The sequence below is a fragment of the Zalophus californianus genome, chromosome 10 (assembly GCF_009762305.2).
Source record: "Zalophus californianus isolate mZalCal1 chromosome 10, mZalCal1.pri.v2, whole genome shotgun sequence".
NCBI classification, from domain to species: domain Eukaryota; kingdom Metazoa; phylum Chordata; class Mammalia; order Carnivora; family Otariidae; genus Zalophus; species Zalophus californianus.
This window is the reverse complement of record NC_045604.1, coordinates 37,713,348-37,735,384: the sequence shown is the minus strand read 5'-3', so window position 1 is coordinate 37,735,384 and position 22,037 is coordinate 37,713,348. Positions and strand designations below refer to the sequence as shown.

Here is a 22,037-nt window from a genome sequence, read left to right as displayed (position 1 = left end):
CAGCTCCTAATCGAGAACGCCACATTTTGTAAGTTCCTGGAAATTTGGAAACCAGGGTCTTGAACAGTAGCAGTGGCGGCATAATTTGGTGCTCAGATGCTAAGTGAAACTCCAGTGTTGGGTTTCTCCACCATAATGTCAAAGAAACCTCCATGGCTGGTATTTTGGCACTGATGTGACACTGGCAACAGGTATTACTGGCATCAAAAAGAAGCCCAGGGAAGAATCTCATTAAGTGAGAAAAAAGAATCTAGAGTCTACACATTACTCCTCAACCAAATGTTTGAATCTTGCATCCTACAAAATCAGAGCTACTAAGAGAGCAACATGGCCTGCTTTGAGCTTCATCTCTTATGTGCCTACTCACTGGCCATGGAACACAATAGTCTAACAAGTGATCAAGAATTGGCACTAACGGCCAGCCAGCTGCAGCTTCCTCCCCAAAGGTGAACACATGCTAAACAATGTAGCAGAGCTGGGGGCAGAGGTCAGGAAATGGGAGGGTGAGCTCTGTGAGAGCAAATGCTTCGGCTTGCTTAGGAGTCCAGGGTACAGATTTGCAAATTATAACCTCTTTGAACACTGGCTGAGACCACATATGAAATAACCTCTGTAATTTTAATGTGTACTTGGTAGGTAGGAATCATGAATCTCAAACACCTGCAGAACTGGAGTTGCTTTTGTTTTCGTCTTGTTTTTCTAGCGGTCTACTTGCTCCTTTTGAAAAGCGCTAGGAATGGGAGACTCAGGCAACATTGGTAAAAAAAAAAAAAGCTTCTCAGGTGATTTTTATTTAGTTCCCATACCTTTGAGGACCATGGTTCTAGTGGAATGGGAATGAACAGGAATGAGTTAGAACTGAAAAGTTAAACCTTTATGCCCGTTTATCAAATAAGGATAGAATCCCTTCTCTCCCAATCTTGAGACTAATAGCTAACAGTAATTGTTCAATAAACGTTAGCTATTGTGTGCCAGGCACTGTCCTAAGAGCTATATTTGTGTGATAACCACACAATCCCATTTTATAAACGAGAAAACTGATTCACAGAGAGGTTAAGGAACTTGCCCAAGGTCACACAGCTAGGGCTTGGATTCAAAGCTAGGCAGTTTGGCTACAGAGATCATGCTTTTAACTATTATTCATAATATTGTAAAGAACATCATAAACACATGCATGAGAAAAGCATTTTACTTTGAAAAGTTCAGGTGCTCTAAGCAGCTGCTGAAAGAAGTTCCTGGAGGGAAGAGTCTGCATTGCATCTAGACAGCACTTGCTACCTTAATAGCTGCTCACAAACAACTTTACTCAAAGGACTTGAAAATCTGATCTTTGCCTGTTTCTCTCAAATGCCGACTTTACCCATTGACATGCCATAGATAAAGTGACTCCTCTGACAACAAAAAAATAAAGAGAACTCTCCAGTCCAGGTGCCTCACACAGGGCTTGGCACCCAGGTGATGAATAAAATGCTGACTGAATTGAAAACCTTCCAATCAAAGACATTTTGAAATGTGCTATTCACAGTCCACAAAATGGCTTGAATACAAATTATTTAGAATGTCAAAACAGGAAGGGGCATGTGGCAAGTTAAGGAAATTAAAGAGAAATGAAGTATAAATGGAATACTAAACCTTTGAAATTTAAAATAAAGAACCTGGTTATATATCCTTGAAATCCTCTTTCTTGGCTTAGCCGGGAAATGGGAGGGATAAGTGCTGGGGATCGAACAAGCCTATTCTTTAATAATATAATACTTATTTGTATACTATGTACTTGCTGTAAGCCTACAGATCTGAACAAGCTGCTTAATATGCTCAGGTGATTTTTTGAAAAGGCTGACTTTACCCTACATCATTCCCTAACGACCCTCGTGTTTTTTAGCAGGCACTCAAACATAGCTCAGAAATAAAACAGGTTTTTCTACCACTTTAGACAACAAAATGGATCCCTTATAACAAGCTGGGCTTGTATTCCTAGCATCAAATCTAATGAAGCATTAGACTCACCTCATGTCCAATGTAGTGTTTGGCCTCCCTATAACTTTCAACCAGTATCTAAAGAGCTAATGCATAAAGCAGGGTTTTCCATAATTCCCAAGAATTTAATGACTGGTTATTTCATGATGTGGCTTGATCCAAACCTGGGGCAGCCAAAGAATCTCCTATGAAGACCTGTTGAGAAGTAGTGAGACTTGATGAGCAAGAGCTCACTGGGCCTACATTCATCCCTTTAATTGCCATAAGGAGGACAACTCAGTTTCCCCAGCATGACATTCTCACTTAGGCTCTCTTCTGATGCACATCTGTAAAATGTTGTGCATGCTACCTAGTTGTGGAACTGATTCTATGAGACTACTTGGCCTTTGCTTTAAGAGCAGTGTGAAAGAAAGTCCAGACCCTCTTGGGACTAGGAAAAGCAGAAAAACAGACCAGAGAGCAGCAGTTTATCTGCTATGATAGGCTCTCAAAAGGCATATTTGCCCTGATATGTGACCTATACAAGATCATGACCATAGGCTGGGGGTTAAGGCAACACACACACACGCTAAGGCAACACACACACACACACACACACACACACACACACACGCTACAGATGGTCTTGATTTATCATCAGTTAAATGTGCAGCCCAGATTAAAGGAAACATTTTAAAGGACTAATTAGTCAACCCTCACAAAAGTAAATTAAGGGCCTGTGTTGAAACAGCCAAAGGAAACTCTAATACAGCACTGTAGCAATAATGCTGGGAGTGTATTCAAATGGAAAAGCTTGGGCTGGAAATACTTGTTTAGAAAAAGAAGTACAACACTCCACCCTACTTCAAGTAATCCAAGCCATCTTACACACTCAAGGTCTGACCAAGCAAGACGTATTTTATTAAAACCTCTTTCAGCTTGAACTAGATCATATCCTTGGGAATAAACAAATTTTATTCAATGAACAAGTAGAAGGGATTCTTGATTACTACTAGAGCTCTTTTGTGTAGACTGCTTCTAGGTTAATGCAAAAAGCTCAGAAAAGGATATCAGATAAGGTAAAAGGCTTTATTATTCAGGACCAGCTCAAAGTCTGACGCTGACAGAGGCAGGAATAATTATTATCTCATTACATTTGACCTTTGGTACCCATTTGAAGTACTAGTTTTCCAAGTGGGACGTGTTACAGCCAGGAGACTCTCAGCACAGTTTCTGTCAGCCACATTTACCCCAATTTTACTCGGTAGAGCTGTTAGGAGATGTTCAAGGATACAAAGAATATAATCATCTACTTTAGTTATCCTACCCCCCACCCCCACTGGCTTTCAAAGCAAGAGATAGGTAGCATTATTAGCAGATATGGTCATAAATAACACCTTTCCATAACCTAACATTAAAAAATCAAACACTAATTATAAGTAGAGTTTCTAAATATTCAGTTAATTCTATGGAGTGCTTTGTTTCAAAAACAGCAATTCTGAGGCTTCTCTTTATTTTTCTCCTTGCATAAAACCACGGAGAAGCCATGTTTAATTCACATACGTAGTTCTGGTTGGTACAAGCTTAACTTACAGGAATCAAAGGAATTAAAATTTGTCATTAAGAACAGATTTTTAAATTTTGACAAAAATATGAATAAAATCTACATATTTCTTAAGGATATGGATAAAATGAACCAAGTGTCATGATTGTTAGGGGATCCCCTTCCAAGGACACAGTACATAGAAGGTACAAAGAGCTTGTGTCTCCGAGGTTATAAAGGCGAAAAACAGAAAACAACAGTTCAAGATGATTGATATGTAATTGCTGATTAAAGGGAAGATGTTCAAAATATTTTGCATATTATTAACTTAGAATCAATCTAAACACCTTCTATATTAAATATTTAGAGATATTTCCATGACTTTTCAGCTCAGGGCTATACTAGAGGTTTTTTATGTATATGTTTTTTATGTATATGAAGAGAATCCAAAAATTCAAGTTAAAGCCAAAAATTGTTTTTTAGGTTCTGGATTTTTAGTTCAGAGCTATGTTCTTTTAATAAAAGTACCAGTAAGAAATCATTACTTTTTCTTAAATTGATGACTTGTATTTTTAAAAAATTACAGCCCCTAGAGAACTGAATTCAAGTTGAATTCAAACCCCAACTTTAATGTATGACTATTGATTTTATAAATATCTTTGTCTAGTAAATGGCAAAAATTATAACCTCTTAGAGACCATGATGTTGGATTGGTACCATAGTAAATCGCTTAGTAAAAATAGAAGGACCTTAAGTCTCATATGGGAGATATATTTGGGGGAAAAAAGACAAGTAAAGGTTTCTAGTGTTGTTCTCCTAGTTTCTCCAAAGAGCTGACATTTATCACTGCTCTTAAAAAAAAGATGATTTTAACTTAAGAGACTGTATTTTAACACTGAACACTGAATCAAGATAAATGTACTTATCTGAACATCACATTTTTACACATACTAAAAAAAACAAAAAAACTCCCAAAAGTGTAGTGAAAAGATTATATAAATTTTAAATGAAATTATATTTGTTTGAGGCAGCACAGATCCAGAGGTCTCCAGCAGAAGACTTCTTCAGCAACCAGCCTTCACAGACAGGCCTCCTGCCAAGACCAGCAGATATTTTCCACTGTGCACCAGTCTCAGAGTAACAAGAGACAAGTCTTGCTTTTTGCCTCTATGAGGTGGGATGTCATTATTGTAGAGAAGAGGCATAATTTAAAAAGTAAAGACTACTCATTCAGAAAGTTACAGAGTGATAAACTTACTTTATGGAATTAAACACAGCATTCATCCCAAGGAAGCTGCATATAAGCTATGGTAGTAGAACCAGAGCAGGTAAACTTCAGAGTTGAAAGGATTTTCTCTGAAAATGAAAAAAACGGTAGCTTTCTTAAAGATTAGAGTTATAGAATCACTCTGTTGTATTTTTTGTCTTGTTTTAATGGGCCAAAGTTCAGTTAACTCACTCAGATTAGAATCTATAATTCTGTTGATTGTTCAGGACTGCAGTAGTCATCTTGGGATTTTCTATGGAAGTATGTACAGATTTTCCTCATGGAGCTGGGAGTAATAGTGACCTAGAAAAAGAAAGTTTAGATTTCAAGATAAAGTTCAGCTGTTAACTTCAGCAAGTTAGCACTAAAAGGTATTTTAAATTGCGATGCCTAGACATTTAGTCAGTCAGCTTTCAGTCCCAAACATTTTGATGGCAATGTGTCTTTTGGCTGATTTGTACTGAATTTAATAAAAATTGAACAGACAGTATGCAAGGATGGAAGGGATAGATTTTTCACGTGAACAGAAAATATTTACCAGTTAAACCTCCTAGTAGGAACGAAAGGTTAAAATAACCCTTCTTCTTGAAACAAATGAGTAAATCACCCTCCCAAATTTACAAATGGGATAGCGATTCAAATGGCAGCCGGTACCCTCTTCTGAAAGAATCTACATTATCATCATGCACATAAAGCAGAAAATTCTTTTAAAGAAACTTTAGCTTCAAAGACTGAAATTATAAAACCAGAAATATATGGGACCAGGACACTCTTTTTAAAAGCCTTTAAAATTCACACATTAGTGAAAACAATTTTTCATTGAAATTATTTTTCTGCTAACACACAGCTGAGACCAGTTCCTCTGGTGAAAAAAAAATTTTTGGTTAGGGGCAAAAAACAGATACAGTGAAAATATAATTCCTATATTATAGCTGATTTTTTTTCCATGTTCTGTAGCAAGGTCTTGGTTGGAGCTTGTGTTTGAAATAATCTTTAAAATATTTCTAGTTTATTTTCCCTCTGATTATGGGATAGGCTTCATGATAGTAGGAGGGGGATATGAACACTTATTAAACTAGAACTGGCCTGAGGTTATCCAGTTTCTGCCTTTTAGATTCTTGGAGTGGATTTTAATCATTCTACCACCTTCTCCTTAACACAGAGCAAGAGCTACTATGAAGCACAGCAGAACCTTCCTTAACCCATCCCACCTTAACTTGCAAACTGATTACCTGAAGCTTTTTAGTTCTGACTGGTGCCCATACTCACCCAACGCTTATAGCTACTTCCTCCACCATTAGTAATGAGTCACTTCCTTTCCCAATTTCACAAACCTATTTTCTGCCAGCAGTACTTGTTTTTGAAATTATTTAACTTAAATTTATGCTAGTCAATGAAATGAGTCCTAAAAAGGTAAGTGAAACTAAGCTGAATGTTTTAAAAGTATAGGTAATAGGTGAATTGCCAAAAATACTGGTGTGAGCAAGATGACTGTAAAAAAGATTGGAGAAAATCATAAAAATCTGGAAGGATTCTTCATTTAAATTGCTTTGTAAGTATCTAAGTTTCACTGTATTTTAAATAATCAAACTGTAATTACAAACTGGAAATCTATTTATGGACGTTGGCAACTTGCCCACGAATGTCAGCTTTATCCATAAGAAGGGGAGGGAATCTATAAAAAGTGGTGGCTGGGGGGGTGGTGGAGAAAATAAAAAGGGGGCCTGGGGGTGGCGGTGGAGAAAATAAAAAGAAAAGGTGGGGGTGGGGTGGGGAGGGAATAATATCAAACAAAGTAGAGGGAAGATACCTTTGAATTGATATACTAGAGGATGATGAAGGCTTTGAGGAATCAAGCAAGAGGGCTGAGGGCTATGGAACTTGATAGGAGGTTTGTTTTTTTTTTTAATTAAGTAATTTATTTGAAAGAGAGGGAGAGAGTGAGAGCGCCCACCCTCCAGGCGAGTGGGGGAGGGAGGGTAGGGGCAGAGGGAGAGAAGTAGACTCCCTGCTCAGCTGGGAGCCAGGAGGGTTGGATTTCACAACCCTGGGATCAAGACGTGAGCCGCAATCAAGAGTCAGAAGCTTAATGGACTGAGCCACTCAGGCACCCCTGGACCTTGACAGAAGGCATTTAATGGGAATAAATAGGGCTGCTAGATAATAAAATACAGCAATATCCAGTTACATTTGAATTTCAAACAAATAACTTTTTGGTATAAGGAATTTTTAGTATAAATATGTCCCATGCAATATTTGTCCTGAATTTTTATGTGCTAAATTTGGCAACTCTAGGTATAAATAGATTTACTAAAAAAAAAGAAAGCATCCTGACTCCTGAGAAGGGATTTGTGTCTGACCTCTTCAAATTAGGGAACGTATCCTCTCACTGGCCCCATTTGAGTTAGGAAATGCATCTTCCCACCACTGCCAACTTACCGGGCCTGGAGAAGTCTTTCCGCTCTGTCTCCTGGAATTGGGGGTCTGGGAGGATGGACTTCGCGGAGATGAATTCTCAGCCTTCCGTTTGGCTGCCATGGCCAATAACCAGTTTTTATTCTCTGGGGAGCTATTCTCTTTGCCTACAACCTCAGATCCTTCTCCACAAGATCCCAAAGGAAGAGGTAGTGTCCCACAGCTTTCTGAAGCATAAGGACTGGCAGGAGAAGGAGGCTCTGAGATACTCATACTAGCTCCTTCTATCTTGCTTGGTTTGGTAGGGCCTAGAGAGTCCTTACCAAGGTCCTCCTGGTTACCAGCAAGGCAGCACAGATCCAAATGAAGCTTTTCAACTGGGTCATCAAGCTCAGTCACACAGTTGCAACTCTTCACACACTTCTGTTTCACACTCTCCAGACAACTTGAGTCTAGCCTCCTCTTTACTCGATTTCTAGACTCTGAGCAAGCCACTGCTTGGGATGATTTCAAACTCACAGGAATGAGGGCTTTTCTTGGAGATGTGATCTTGGTCTCAGAAGCAGGTGGAGTGATAGGTGGTGATGAGGATGGTGTTCGGGTCATCCAGTTTCTAATGGACATCTTGAAAGATGAGGGTGGCTTGGGAGAGCCAGAGGAGACAGAGCCTCTTCTGCTGATGGGAGACCGGGCTTTGGCAGGAGGGGTTTTAATAGAGAATGTGGGAGTATTTGAAGGAAGAGGGAGGTCTCCTGCACAGCTTGGAGCACAAGCTGCTGATGATGGGGAGGAAATGGATGGACTGCTCTTTACTCTGGGCGCTTTGGCAGGAGTACTCTGGCTACTTGTTACTGTCACTGGGAAAAAAAAAAAAAAAAGAGGGTCACAAAAATCAGAAGAGAAGGTCATAGAAAATTCCTGAATTCTCATCAAGGAAAATTATAGCTAACTTACTCATATAGAAATGGGTTTCCCAGTGAGTAGGTTACACAGATCATTGGATTGTTAACACACCCTTGGAACATTTTCCTTCCCCTTTCCTAACTGCCAGCCTCCCAACCACTGTTGTAAAACATATACTTTTAAATCTAGAAAATACAGAAAAATTTAAAAAAAAATTCAAAGTATTCAGGTAAACAACTTTTAGCATTTTTTCTATACTTGTGCCTGTAATATATACATTATACACTTCAAATTTTTCTATACAAAAACAAGACCATAATGTATATACTATTTAGTAACCTGCTTCTTAGCATATCATGACTATTTCTCACATTAATATAGATTTATATTATCATTTTTAATAGCTACCAAGTATTCTAAGGTAACAGTTAGACATCAGGTTGTTAATATTTTGTTTTCATAAGTAAAGTTGCCATTAGGATTGCCATATATACTTTTCAGCAATGCTAGGGCAGAGAGGCACTGCACAATGGCTCCCAAACAGAAGTATCCTGGTCTAAAATTTGGCACATTCATTTACTATTGACTTGAACACAACCCTTTACCTCCTCTACTTCAGTTTCCCTATCTGTTAAATGGAGAGCTTTTAATCTCCACAAGAAATAACCCCATCAATTACTTGTTAAGGTTATTAGGCCTCACTTGGTTTTCCACCTTAATTTACAAATGGCTACAAGCCAAAGAATGCCAAAGAACATTTTAGAAACGAAATGCTTGCTTGCTCTTAGTAAAACAAATCAAACAGTGGATAGAACTCTTCTCTATGTGTCCTGTCTCTTGTTTACAAGCAATGGCAAGTACTTTAGGCAAATTCTTATAAACTTTATGCTTCTTCCCCCTTGGGCCCCACCACAGACAGCTCTGTATTTTCTTACTTTCCTTCTGAGCTTTGTAGATTTCTGAAACAGTGTTCCTATCTCCAATAACAAGTAAAGGCCATCAGTTTATTTTCTAAGTCACAAACTCTTTGAATTATCACTCTGATATTTAATTCAGTTTAATTACTGAATTGCATTTATATGCATTTGAATTTAAAATGAGCTGACATAAAAATACAATCTCTCTCTTTTAACTAGAATACAGATTTACAAGCATTAATTTCAGGCATTTAGTTACCCTTTATGTTCTACCCTGTGCTTTTTACTAATCAAGCAGTTTTGCCTTGCAACAAAGAAATTCTACAAACTGACTTTTGCCTAAACTTTTCCCATCAACCATATGTTTAGAAATGGCCAAAGTGATACTGCTCCTTCAATGCATCATTACTGGAAACCCCCATTTTTGTCATAACACGCTATACAAGGGAAATTAGTGACAGGGACCTGTCCCTGAAGCATCTGGTCATAGTTCTCATACTCATGTTCCAGAGCTTGATTTGTTATTATTTCAGGAGGACAGAAACTTTTCATTTGTTTCACTGCTCAGTGCAGGTCAACAGTCACTACATAACCCCTGTAGTCTTTAGTTCCATTAAAGTGGGCTGAAGGGTATGGTTAAGGCAGAAAGTCCTAAAATAGTATGGGTCTTACAACATGCAGATTCGAAGACAGGATTAGGGGAGAAGGAAAAACTGGGCCAGGGGCAGCTGGGCTTGGGCCACACAGATATCTAAGTTTCTGGAGTGTTTACTAAAGGTCAGCGGGGGATCTGATGTGGTAGAAAGCTAGGGCATTTCTCTTCCTTTAGGATGTTAAAATGAAAGAAGGAGGGGACCATGGGGGTTCAAAGAGTAGATTTTAACTTGGAAGGCTAACAAAACTCTAGGCCAAATTTAAATCTTTTTTTAAAAATAGTAATTAGATTATTAAGATAATAAAGTTCATGATAAAAAGAAGAACCAAACAGTTAAAGAGGGGAATAAGGTGAAAAGTAAAAAGTCCTCTTTTTAATCTTCTCATTTTACTCATGTTCTTGTGCAACTCACAATTTTCTATATGCCTGTTAGTACACACAAGGCATATCATACTTTAAAAACACACATACACCACATACTCCCCCACATACATTCTGCAGTTTGCTCTTTTCTCTTAAAAGTGTTATCTTTTTCTCTATATCTCTACAAGTACGTTAGATGTACTGCATTCTTTTTAACAGCTATACAGTATGCCATTATACTGATCTATCGATTTAATATGACATGCCCATTTAGCACATCATCTACTGAATTTCCACTGACCCTAAGCACTGCACGAGATCTGATGACACGGTAGCATAGACTGCTTTACTATCCTAAAAGCTTCCTGAAAGTCAGTTCCTTTGAGGAATTATAGAGAGCTTACTAATAACTGGTCACTTTGCAGCTCCTTTCTGTATAGGGTTTGCCATCTGGCCTCACCCCACCTTTTCAGTCATATCATGTACTCTGCTACTTTAGGATCCTGTTACAGGAGACTACTCATTGCTTCCTGAACAAGCTGCACAATGTCACATCTCTGTCTTTGTTCATGTGGCTTTCTTGCCAAGTCTGTCCCTTCTTGGCCAGGCAAAAATTCTCATGTTTCAGGCTCTGATGACATCGTTAACTTCATTGTTACACAATTCACAAACTTCTTTTCATTGTGAAGAATTCACAAACTTCTTTCCTCCTCTCCCAGAGTAAGTAGGTTCTTTTGTTTATATAGCTAGGAGCAATGTTAATAATGTACCACAGCTTTTGTATCTGCCTCCTGGACTAGACTGTGAGCACCTAGGGGAAGGTGATGATGATTTACTCATTTTTAAGTCTAGTGCCCCTATAGCAACTCAGCAAGGAATTATTAAGCAATTTTTGTTAAATGTCATTACTGCTGAGAGAGGACGGGGAGGTTCCAGGCATCAAAAAACAGACTCTAAGTATTCTGCTGACTGGTGAGACTATAGCAAGCACATGAGATAAAACAGGTAAGGTTTCTTTCCTTTAATATAAAGACAATCATCTTTGTCATTCAATAATGCCTAAACCAGATGTTCTCAATCCTGGCTACATAACAGAATTACTTGGAACTTTATAAACATACAGGTACTTGGTCCCCACCCCAGACCTATCTGGGGATACACAAACTTTTAAAAAGCTCCACCACTGGTTATGATGCACAGCTGGGGTTAAGAACCATTCACCTCGACAGTGCTGAAGATTGTTGGCCGAAACAGTGAAACACCAGGAAGTGACAGAGCAGGTGCTGGCTGGGAAAAGTAGGGCAGAGGGAAAAGTGGCCGTGCCTTGAGTTTAAAGCCTTCTGGCTGCTGTGTTAAAAGGGCCAGAAGAGAATATATGAAGCCCAGGATAGCAGTGAAGCTTGGGGTGACAATTAGAAGTTGGGAAAGCAGAGGACCGTAATTTTCAAAACGGAAGTGTCATTAGCAGCAGCCGATCTGTTGCTGAAAGCTGGGCTATAGGGTTGAATAGCCAATGTGCCAGCCCTTGGCATTCATGTGGGGTTGCTGCTCTGTAGTGCTCTTCAGAGGAACTCTAGCAGCATCCAGAAATGGAGAAATCTAGGCATAACTCTTGGTCAGGTTTTTTCTCTTTTTTTTAAATATTTTATTTACTTATTAGAGAGAGAGAAAGCACAAACAGGGGAAGTGGGAGAGGGAGAGGGAGAAGCAGGCTGGAGCCCAGTACCCTGGGATCATGACCTGAGCCGAAGGCAGACAACCAACTGAGCCACCCAGGTGCCCCTCTTGGTCAGGTCTTAACTCCAATTTTGCTTTCCTGTGTTGAGTTCTAAAGGAGGCAGTACTGCAGAGTGCTTGCAAGCATGTGCTCTGAACCCAGGCTGCAAGTGTTTAAACTCTGGTTCTACTACAACTTCAAGGCTGTGTGATCTGAGGCAAGTCTTTCCTTGAGCTTCAGTTTTGGTTGTTTGGGGAACTAAATAAGATAATCCATGTGGGTCCCTAGAATGATTGTGCTAATACTCAATAATGGCTAAACGTTGTTGTTGTTATTATTCTGGTCCAAACTTAGTCAACATATGTAACTTTTTTTGTGACTTGGTTTCCAAAACTAAGAATAATTAATGACACACTAAAAATACTTAAACAACTCACTTTTCATTAATACTCTTAAAATGGTTACTGCAATTAACACAGAAATGCCACCTCTGGGAATCTATTTTAATGGGATGAAGGAACCCTTAATTCAGAAAAAAATTTTCACAAAATATTGGAAACAAAATGTCCAACTATGATAGAATAGCTAGATAAACTATGGAACATTTACTCAGTGGACTATTTTAAATATTTTGCTAAAAAGATAACAGAAAGTGCTTAGGACATCATGTTCAGTGAAAACATCCCCAAGAAATCCAAATGTATTTACAGTGTAAACATGATTCTGTTGATAAGAATCTCTTTGTGGAAAAGGAGGAAAATCTCAAAAAATAAGTTAAAATGTTAATTAAAATTGTGAGTGGTGGAAACACTGATGGCTTTTTCCTCATATGATTCTTCGCTTTTTCATTTTCCAAAATTAGGGAGAGATAAGTAAATATAAAGACAAGGCAGCAAATAGACATCCATGTTCATGGATCACAAGACTTAACATATCATTAAGATGGCAATATTCCCCAAACTGAGCTATAGATTTGATGCAGTCCATATCAAAATCCTGGAGGACTATTTTGCAGAAATTGACAAGTTGGTTCTAAAATTCGTATAGAAATATAAGAGGACAAGCATAGTCATAATAACTTTGAAAAAGAAGAAAATTGGGGGACTCAGACTTTCCGATTTCCAAACCTGCTACAAAGCTACAATAATCAAGGCAATGTGCTATCAGCATAAGGATAGACATATACATCAATGGAACAGAAATGAGAATCTAAAAATAAACCCTTACATTTATGGTCAATTAAGTTTTGGCAAGGGTGTGAAAACAATTTAATGGAGTAAAGAATAGTCTCTTTTAAAAATGATACCGAGAGGGGCACCTGGGTGGCTCAGTCAGTTAAGCATCTGCCTTCGGCTCAGGTCATGATCCCTGAGTCCTGGGATCGAGTCCCACATCTGGCTCCCTGCTCAGCGGGAAGCCTGCTTCTCCCTCTCCCACTCCCCCTGCTTGTGTTCCTGCTCTCACTCTCTCTCTCTCTGTCAAATAAATAAAATATTTAAAAAAATAAAAAATAAAAATGATACCGAGAAAGCTGGATATCCATGTATAAAAGACTGAATTTGGATCCTTACCTCACATCATACACAAAAATAAACACACAATGGACCAGAGAGCCTTAAAACTAAAACTCCTAGAATAAAACATAGGAGTAAATCTTTGTGACCTTGAGGTAAGCAATGGTTTCATTAGATACAACATCAAAAGCACAAATGACAAAGGAAAAAACAGATAAATTGGATTTCAACTAAATTAGAAAATTTTATATCAAACAACACCATTAAGCAAGTAAAAAGACAACCTATAGAATAAGAGAAGATATTTTCAAATCATTGTATGACAAGGGGCTTATATCCAGAGTATATAAAGAACACTTATAACTCAACATTACTCCAAAGAAAATATACAAATGGCAAATAAGCACATGAAAAAATACTTTACATCATTAGCCATTAGGGAAATTCAAATTTAAACCACAATGGGATACCCCTTTGCATTCACTAGAAGGGCTATATTAAGAAGACAAACAATAAGAAGTGCTAATAAGGATACAGAGAAATTGGAACCCTAATTTTGGATGCTGAAAAAATTCTAGAATTAGATTGTGTTGATGACTGCCTAACTCTGACCATCCTAAAGACCCTGCACTGTATACTTTAAATGGGTGGACTTGTGATATGTGAATATACCTTGACAAGGCTCTAAAAAAAAGCCTCAAGGGGAAAAAAAGTAGAGGAAATAAAAAGTATGTAACTCCTTTCTGAATAGAAAAAAATAATAATACTCTTGATCAAACCAAAATTATGATCCTATATTGGGAAGATAGGGGAATGCGGAGCATGCAGAGGTTTGGTAGTGGTGGAGGCACAGAGAGCTAAATCCTCATCTCACATAATAAGAAGTCAACAGATAATGTTGAAAACTGCAACAAAATAAAACAAAACCCTAAAGAAATAGAAATGCACAAATATTATTTAGAGATATAGACATACACATCAAAGAATCAGCTAAAAGATTTGACAGTGGCTACCCCTGAAAAAGGGGAACTGTGGGGCAGGGTGTCTGGGGACTGCTTTTTATCTTATTCACTGCTGTAGAACTATTTGACTTGTTAAACTATGATACTAATAAAAAAATTTTTTTTAAAGAGAGGAAAAACCAAAAACCAAAAATAAAGGCATCAAAGGTTTTACTGAAGTAGACTTAGAACAAAAGACCCCTCTGGAGTCCAGTTCTGCTTATAACAACTTGTAAGAGATTAATAAATAAGTCACTAGAAAAATGAGCATATAATTGGTCTCACCTTCAACTCCCCATTACCTTAGGCCTTGATGGTTAATGTAAAATGAATCTTTAAGTTTGAATTTCAAGCTTAGTACTATTTTTCTGTTGATAACATCAGAATCCCCTCTGGCTGGCTCAGTGCTTGGAAGACTTTTGCTCTTGGTGCATTGTCCCACTCTTCAACACTGTCTCTCAATTCACGGTTATTACAAAATCCACATTCATGATCTTTCCAATACCTTGCTTGCTCTGTCTCTTGGCCTCCTTCTAATAGCCTTGTCCTTTCACTCACTCAAGCCCCTTATTCCTTGACTTTATTACTACCAACCTGCAAATCCTCCATTTTCCCAATTTCACTCACCACCTGTTTTCCAGCTCACTTTTGTGAGCAATTCCAAATTCCAATTCCAAAAACCCTTCATCCTCAGGGGATCTCAATTCATCATCTTCCCACTTCGATACTATCCCCCGAGTGCCACTATATCCTCACTTCTCTCTTCACCCAGTTTCAATCCCGTAGTCAGTCATTATAGTCATCCTCTCATATCTACCCTCAACTTCCTTGCCCCCCCCCTCACTTCACACTTGTGGATTTAAACCACATCCCTGGTTAAATGCAACTCCCCACCTACAGTGTAACTGTACCTAGGCAGCAGACACACAACCATGCTGACTGCTCACTTTTAATTCATGGCTACTAGCCTCAAGTTGACCCACAGCCCAACAACCATATTTCCTCAGTCCATTTACTCTTCTTTTCTCTGCATGATTCATGTCACACTTTCTTATCTCTCCTCGGATCTCACCCACCTCCTCCCTTATCCTTATTTTCACTTGATGATCTCGATTCCTATCTCAGCTAAGAAAAGAGAAGTTATCAACTTCCACAGGTTCTGACCATCCCATCTATCCACCTACCTTCACTGTGCTTATATATTCTATGTTTTCTCTAATTACTACGGATGGACTTTCCACACCCCTGGCAAAGGCCTACCCTTTTACTTGTAAATTTGATATCACCCCCTCACACTTGAGAACATTCCTCTAGCAAATTTCCCTGCATCAAGTTTCCCCCTCTCCATAGGATCCTTCCAGTCACATACAAAATGCTATATTCCTATTAAAACAAAACAAAAACAAATTTTGACACTGCTTCTTCCTTCAGCTACCACTTCATTTCTCTCCTTTTCTTTCTAGCAAAAACTCCTTGAAGGAACCCTCTATACTTATAGGCTCCGAGTTCTCTTCTCTGATCCTCCTTAACACCCATCAGACACTGACACTCTGCCAACTGCTCTCATTAAAGTCACCAAATAATCCCCATATTGCCAAATCCAAAGGCCAATTTTTACATGGAATGCTAAAAACATTGACCAAATTCATCCCCCTCTCCATTTATTTACTTGGCTTCCAGGATACAATACTCTCCTGATTTTTCTCTATCTCTGGTTGTGTCTGTTCCTTCACCCCTCCAATCTCTAAACACTGGGGTGTTCCAAGGGTCAGAGCCTAGACCTATCCTCTTTTCTTAACGATAGCTTCCTTCACCTATATGATGAATCCCAAATTTACAGCTCTAGCCTCGAACTGCAGAATTAAACATCTAACCCCCTCTCTGACCTCTTCATTTGAATGTCTAATAATTGTATCAAACAACATATCCAAATGGAACTTTGGCTATTCCCTCCCAAACCTGTTTCGTCTGCAATGATTCCTATCTAGGTTAATAGCAATTCCATTCTCCTAGCTTCTCAAGTCCTAAACTCTGAAGTGATCCTTGATAACTCTCCCTTACATCCCATATCTGATTCCACACTATATTTACAATATATCCAGAACTTGAAGACTTCTTACCATATCTTTTGCTACCCCTCTGTCCAAGTCACCATCATTGCTTCCTGCATTATTTCAAAGGACTTCACAATTAGTTTCCAGCTTTTACACTGGTACCTTTATAATTTGTTTTCAACACGGGAGTAAAAATGATCAAGCTAGGAAAAGTCAGCTCATGATACTCCTGTATTTAAAACCCTGCAATAGCTTTTATCTGTCAGAATAAAAGCCCAAATCATATAAGAACCTCATTTTCCATTACTATTCCCCTCCCTCTCCTTAGCTTGCTCCAGTCACAGGGGCTATAGCCACATTAGCCTCCTCGAGGAACAAAAAATGTCAGGCCTACTCCTGCTTCAGGGCTTCTGTGCTTGCTGTTTTATCTGCCTGGAATGTTCTTCAAAATGTGCACATGGCTCACTATTTCACTTCTCTTACTCAAATGTCATCTAAACATTGAGGCCTCCCTGGGCACCTAATTTTCCAGTATTCCTTTTTTTCTGAAGTATTTATTATTAGCTGACATAGTACATATTTTACTTTAACTTGTTTCTTTGCCTCTCATACTAATCTGTAAGCTTCATTTACATCCTTGGGATTTTTGATTCTTTTGTTCACTGCTAAAAGTCCAGCAACTCAGAACAATGCCTAGCACATCGCAGGTGTTTGATACTTTGAAAGTAAATCCACCACTGTATTCCAGTGCCTCGTGTAGATGATAAACCTAGTAGTGCTCAGAAAATATTTATTGAAAAGAATGAATGTCAAAAAGATGGTGCTTTCCTTTAAAAATATACCAAACAAGATCAAATTTAGCTTATCACTCTGTATTGTAGAATGAAACCAATCAAACCATAAACAATGTAGAAAAATGCACGGGATCCTTACCTAGGTCAGCTCTCGCTTCTTTTTTCTTCTGAGAAGCCCAACCCACTATGGAGAGTTTATCTCCTCCTGATTTCTCCTCTAAGCCTCTATTCAACCGCCAGATTTTCAGTGTATTGTCATCAGAGCAGGTAGCAATCTAATGAGAATCAGGAAGGGAGTTAAGAAGTTTCAGTCAAAGATTTACAACAAAGTAAAAAGTAGATCTTAAGGACTTATGACTAGAGAATTAATCCATCTAATATACCAGGATGTAGAAAATGATCATATACTTCATCCCCTGCTTTCAGGAATCACTCCAAATTTCCAAAGAACTCTTGCTTCTTTATAATTCTGATGGTATGTCTTTCGTTACCAGTCATGTCTTACCTGACCTAAAGCCCTACTATAAATTCAGGTTCAAAAACCTGGGCAAGTCATCATCTTCATCACCTTCTATATAACTATGAAATAAATAATTATGACACCTTTTTTATTTCCTCTCTTAAATGATAAACCAGTGTATGCCACCAACATTCAATTTCTACCACTTTCTTCTGAATTCTACATGTTCTGGCTTACTGCTGAAATAATGGGATCATTTCCAAGATCAGGCTTAGTCGGTGACTCTAGTAGGCTGTGACAAGTAGAATGAAACCATTCCTTTGAGATTCTTTTTCAGATAGGTAAAGGAGTAATCTGGGAAAACAACAAGTTCACTAGGCTGAAAGAAGTTAAAAATAACCTTTGCCCCTTTAAAAATATCTGACCATTCCCGATCTTGGTCCCAAGCCTTTTATGGCAGAGAAAGTCCAGCTTGAAGAGCTTGTGGCAAATGGCCACTGGTACCAGAGCTGTTCCCCAACATTTGTTTATATAATTTCTCTATTTCAGTCATGAAGAGAGAGAAAAAAAAGAACACACGTTCTTCTTAAATCTTGGCCCCCAGAGACTGGCAGCTTTTTCCTTTCCTTACTGGGAGGCCAAAAGAAGACACACATATTTAACTGCTCTACAAGAAATGCCTGGAATCCCCAGTTACTCTATGGTCTATTAACAAGAATTATTTCCAGAGCACCTACTGTGAGTCTGACAATTTACATATTTTATGTTGTTTAATTCTTACAATGTAAAAAGCCTTGAACTCAAATAACCTCATCTACAAAATAAGAATAAAGTTATTTGCCCAAGGTCACCACAATTAAGTGGTAGAGCTAGAACTGAAATCTAAATTTTTCCAATTTCAAAGGCTAGATTTTAAAAGCATATTTTAGGGGTGCCTGGGTGGCTCAGATGGTTAAGCCTTTGGCTCAGGTCATGATCCCAGGGTCCTGGGATCGAGCCCTGCATCAGGCTCCCTGCTAAGCAGGGAGCCTGCTTCTCCCCCTCCCTCTGGTTCTCCCCCTGCTCATGTTCTCTCTCTCTCTCTCTCTGTATCTGTGTCTTGAATGAATAAATAAAAAAATCTTTAAAAAAAATTAAAAAATAAAACCATATTTTACCTTCTTAACTCTAGGCTGGGAACAAAGTTATTAAAACAAACAAACAAAAACTTTTAAAGTAGTGGTCATTAGATTAGTATAGGTAAACAGCCCTGTCATTACCTCTGAGTCTTTTCTGTGCTTATAGTTAAGGGCAATATATGATAGTTGAAAAAAGAGAACACAAATAACTGAGTAATTAAAAAACTCTCTTAGTTCTCCAAAGATACAAAACTCCATGTTAAAAGCAGATATTTCACTGGAAGTTACATGGAATCTCAGAAGAAAAATGTCATTAGGATTTAATTATTGGTGATTAAAGCAATGAGTTAAAAAAAAAAGAGTCTATCATAAGGCTGACCACAGAAATGGTTATACAGATATAGAAATAAAAAGAAATCCACAGCAGTACTGGAAAGCTAGCAGGGATGCCATGAGTAGACCAGACCATAAGAAGTTTCTGGAAGATAAAAAACAGATGGGAACAAAACCTCAAAATGTCATAAATGAAAGGGGAGATAACCACAGAAGTGATATTTCTTGTAAACCCCAAATAACCCAAAGACTAGAGGCAGTAGGGACTGGGAGAATTAGTGGAACTTGGGCCACTATTGTATGAAATCCCTACATATTCACAAAGTTTATGTTTCTGGCCTTTTTACATTTCAGGTATTTTGTTTGTTTGTCTTTAAGTATTATTGTAAAAAAATTTTTTTTAAGTGAGAAATGTCTAAAACATTTTGGAGCCACTTACATAGTGTAGCCATAGATAACCTAACACATTACGACTTCACAGTAAGCACAGTTTAGGCATGTGAAAACTAAATTGGACTGTGAAGGACAGTCAAGATGTTACATTTAAAATACCACATTGATAATACGTAGAAAGTTAATAAAAACTAGTTTTCCACCTTAGATTTTCTTTTTACCTTAGATTTTCAGATGAAATTTAATTACATTAAAAACTTAATTCTAGGGCGCATGGGTGGCTCAGTTGGTTCAGTGACTGCCTTCGGCTCAGGTCATGATCCTGGAGTCCCGGGATCGAGTCCTGCATCGGGCTCCCTGCTTGGCAGGGAGTCTGCTTCTCCCTCTGACCCTCCCCCGTCTCATGCTCTCTCTCAAATAAATAAATAAAATCTTTAAAAAAAAAAACAACTTAATTCTATGTTTAGGAAAGAAATTACTCTAGGGAATCAAGAAATCCATTCTTATCTTGCCATTTGCAATGACGTGGATGGAACTAGAGGGTATTATGCTAAGTGAAATAAGTCAATCAGAGAAAGACAATTATCATATGATCTTACTTATACATGGAATTTAGGAAACAAAACAGAGGATCATAGGGGAAGAGAGGAAAAAATAAAACAAGATGAAATCAGAGAGGGAGACAAACCATAAGGGACTCTTAATCACAGGAAACAAACTGAGGGTTGCTGGAGGAGAAGGGATGGGAGATGGGGTAACTAGGTGATGGACATTAAGGAGGGCAGGTGATGTAATGAGCACTGGGTATTATATGAGACTGATGAGTCATTGATCTCTACCTCTGAAACCAATAATATATGTTAATTAACTGAGTTTAAATTTAAAAAAATCCATTTTTATTCCTATTGGTAGAGAAAAGTAGAATATGTATGGTTTATGCTGACATAGATCCTGGATGGCCTCTAGATCTTTCAATCTCTAAGCATAAAAGTGTGTAACTCTCAAACTAACCTTGGGAAAATCTACAAATCTGTGATCTACTTTTTAAACCAATGACAGAGATTTATTTACAAACCTTTGTGAAGTCTGACGGACACCAGCACACAGATGTGACCTCTTGAGAGTGACCCTGGAGCACAGTAGGAGGATGCCAGGGTGTGGAGACCTATCACACCATCAAAAAAGAAAAAACAAGTCAGCAGAGCAGTATTAGGTCTTCCAGATAGAGCCTTTGAACCTCTCCATATTTGTGTCTTACAGAGTTTCAGGGTTGTTACCAGAGTTCTCTCTAGGTATGCCTAGTTATAGCTCAGAAAAGAGTCCCAATGGGCAATAAAAGTATTTCTGTCATTGATCTGAGAAAACATAATGAAAAGAACCAAAATAAGTAAATAATATGAACTTAAATACCAGGACAGGTCTTATTTCAATTCAAGACTACCTAGCTATATATATTTTGACTAAAATTCAAGAATGACATTGTTCCTCACCTCTTAGCTGGTAAACTTTCTATAAGGATAGGGTTCAGCTGCTAGGTAGTATGAACTTCAAGTGGAGTCCTGTTTTTACATAGCCTAGACATTTTCAGATCTTCTCTAATCAGCTATCTTCAGGAACACTACATTATATAAGTGCTGAAGGCATCTCAGACATACTACCAGTTCTCCTCTGACAAGAGGACAGTCTTTCACCCAAAAGACTCACTGATTTTTACCAAAGTCCCTAAAATTATACCCCTTCATTTTGAAGGAATATAAACTATATACTTTTATATGGCACTTCCACATGGCACTTTTTTTTGGGGAAAAAAAAAATCCCCTAAAATTTCATTTTGGTAAATTTGCTTAAAGAAATCTTGAATTTTCAGTTAAGTACTGCCACATCTTAATGAATCAAGAAGGGTCAGATTGTGCAGTACTATACACGTGACAAAGGATCAGATTTCCTCCCTCACTGGATGCTACTAGTGATATGCATTTGACAGTTGACTCATTCAAGAGTTGTCAATCCCTTTCAGAGGCCATGGGAATTAATCAGCACATTATGGCATATAAACTCACATAACTATTATTAGCATGTGTTTGGAAAAAAAAATTATTCTTTTCATTTTCCTGAGGCTATGAATCATTGCTCGTCTGTATGAAGAAAGTGGAGGAGACTCTGGAAAGAATATTTGCAGAGAATGACTAAGAAAACTTAATAGATTCCTTCAATTGTAGTGAAGAGAGTCAACACACTGATTCATAAGGTCATCCAACTCAATTATTACTACTCCTCTCTTGGGTTAAATGGCACATGTAATGATTCAAAAAGCAAAAGAAGAGAAAGAGTAGAATCTAATTTGCCTTGCTGGGTTAATTAGAGTTTAACAGAAAAAGCTTTTTCCTGAGTATTATCTAAAAGGATCTCACTTTTTGCCTCCTACAATGGCACAGAGAACAATAACTCATTCTCTCACAAGGTAGCATATTTTAGGAAAGACTTTCAAGATAGTCTCTAACTATCTCAGGAACCACAGAAATTTTCCTTCCTCCTGCGTTTGGGATGGCCCCAGCCCATTAAATTTCTCTTCACCCAAGGCCCAAGCAGGCCAGGTAGCAGCAAATTAAAAAGGAGAGAAAATCCTAATGTCCT

At 38.1% G+C, this 22,037-nt stretch overlaps 1 protein-coding gene across 2 annotated transcripts in view; it reads right to left on the bottom strand.

The window, feature by feature from the left end:
• Positions 1-2,913: 2,913 nt before the first annotated feature.
• The window catches only part of DTL (denticleless E3 ubiquitin protein ligase homolog), a 41,396-nt gene continuing 22,272 nt past the window's right edge, over positions 2,914-22,037 (bottom strand). Inside the window, exons 12-17 of one of the 2 annotated variants that reach the window (XR_003523430.1) lie at positions 20,479-20,568; positions 17,239-17,374; positions 7,206-8,038; positions 4,959-5,069; positions 4,758-4,855; positions 2,932-3,226 (exon numbers count right to left, since the gene is read on the bottom strand). Coding sequence is in view for 1 of the 2 variants with exons in the window: in XM_027614202.2 (XP_027470003.1) it covers positions 4,971-5,069; positions 7,206-8,038; positions 17,239-17,374; positions 20,479-20,568 (1,158 nt within the window). In the remaining variant the exon portion in view is untranslated. Of the gene's footprint in view, positions 4,856-4,958; positions 5,070-7,205; positions 8,039-17,238; positions 17,375-20,478; positions 20,569-22,037 lie in introns of both variants that reach the window. The other variant, XM_027614202.2, reaches the window with a different exon arrangement.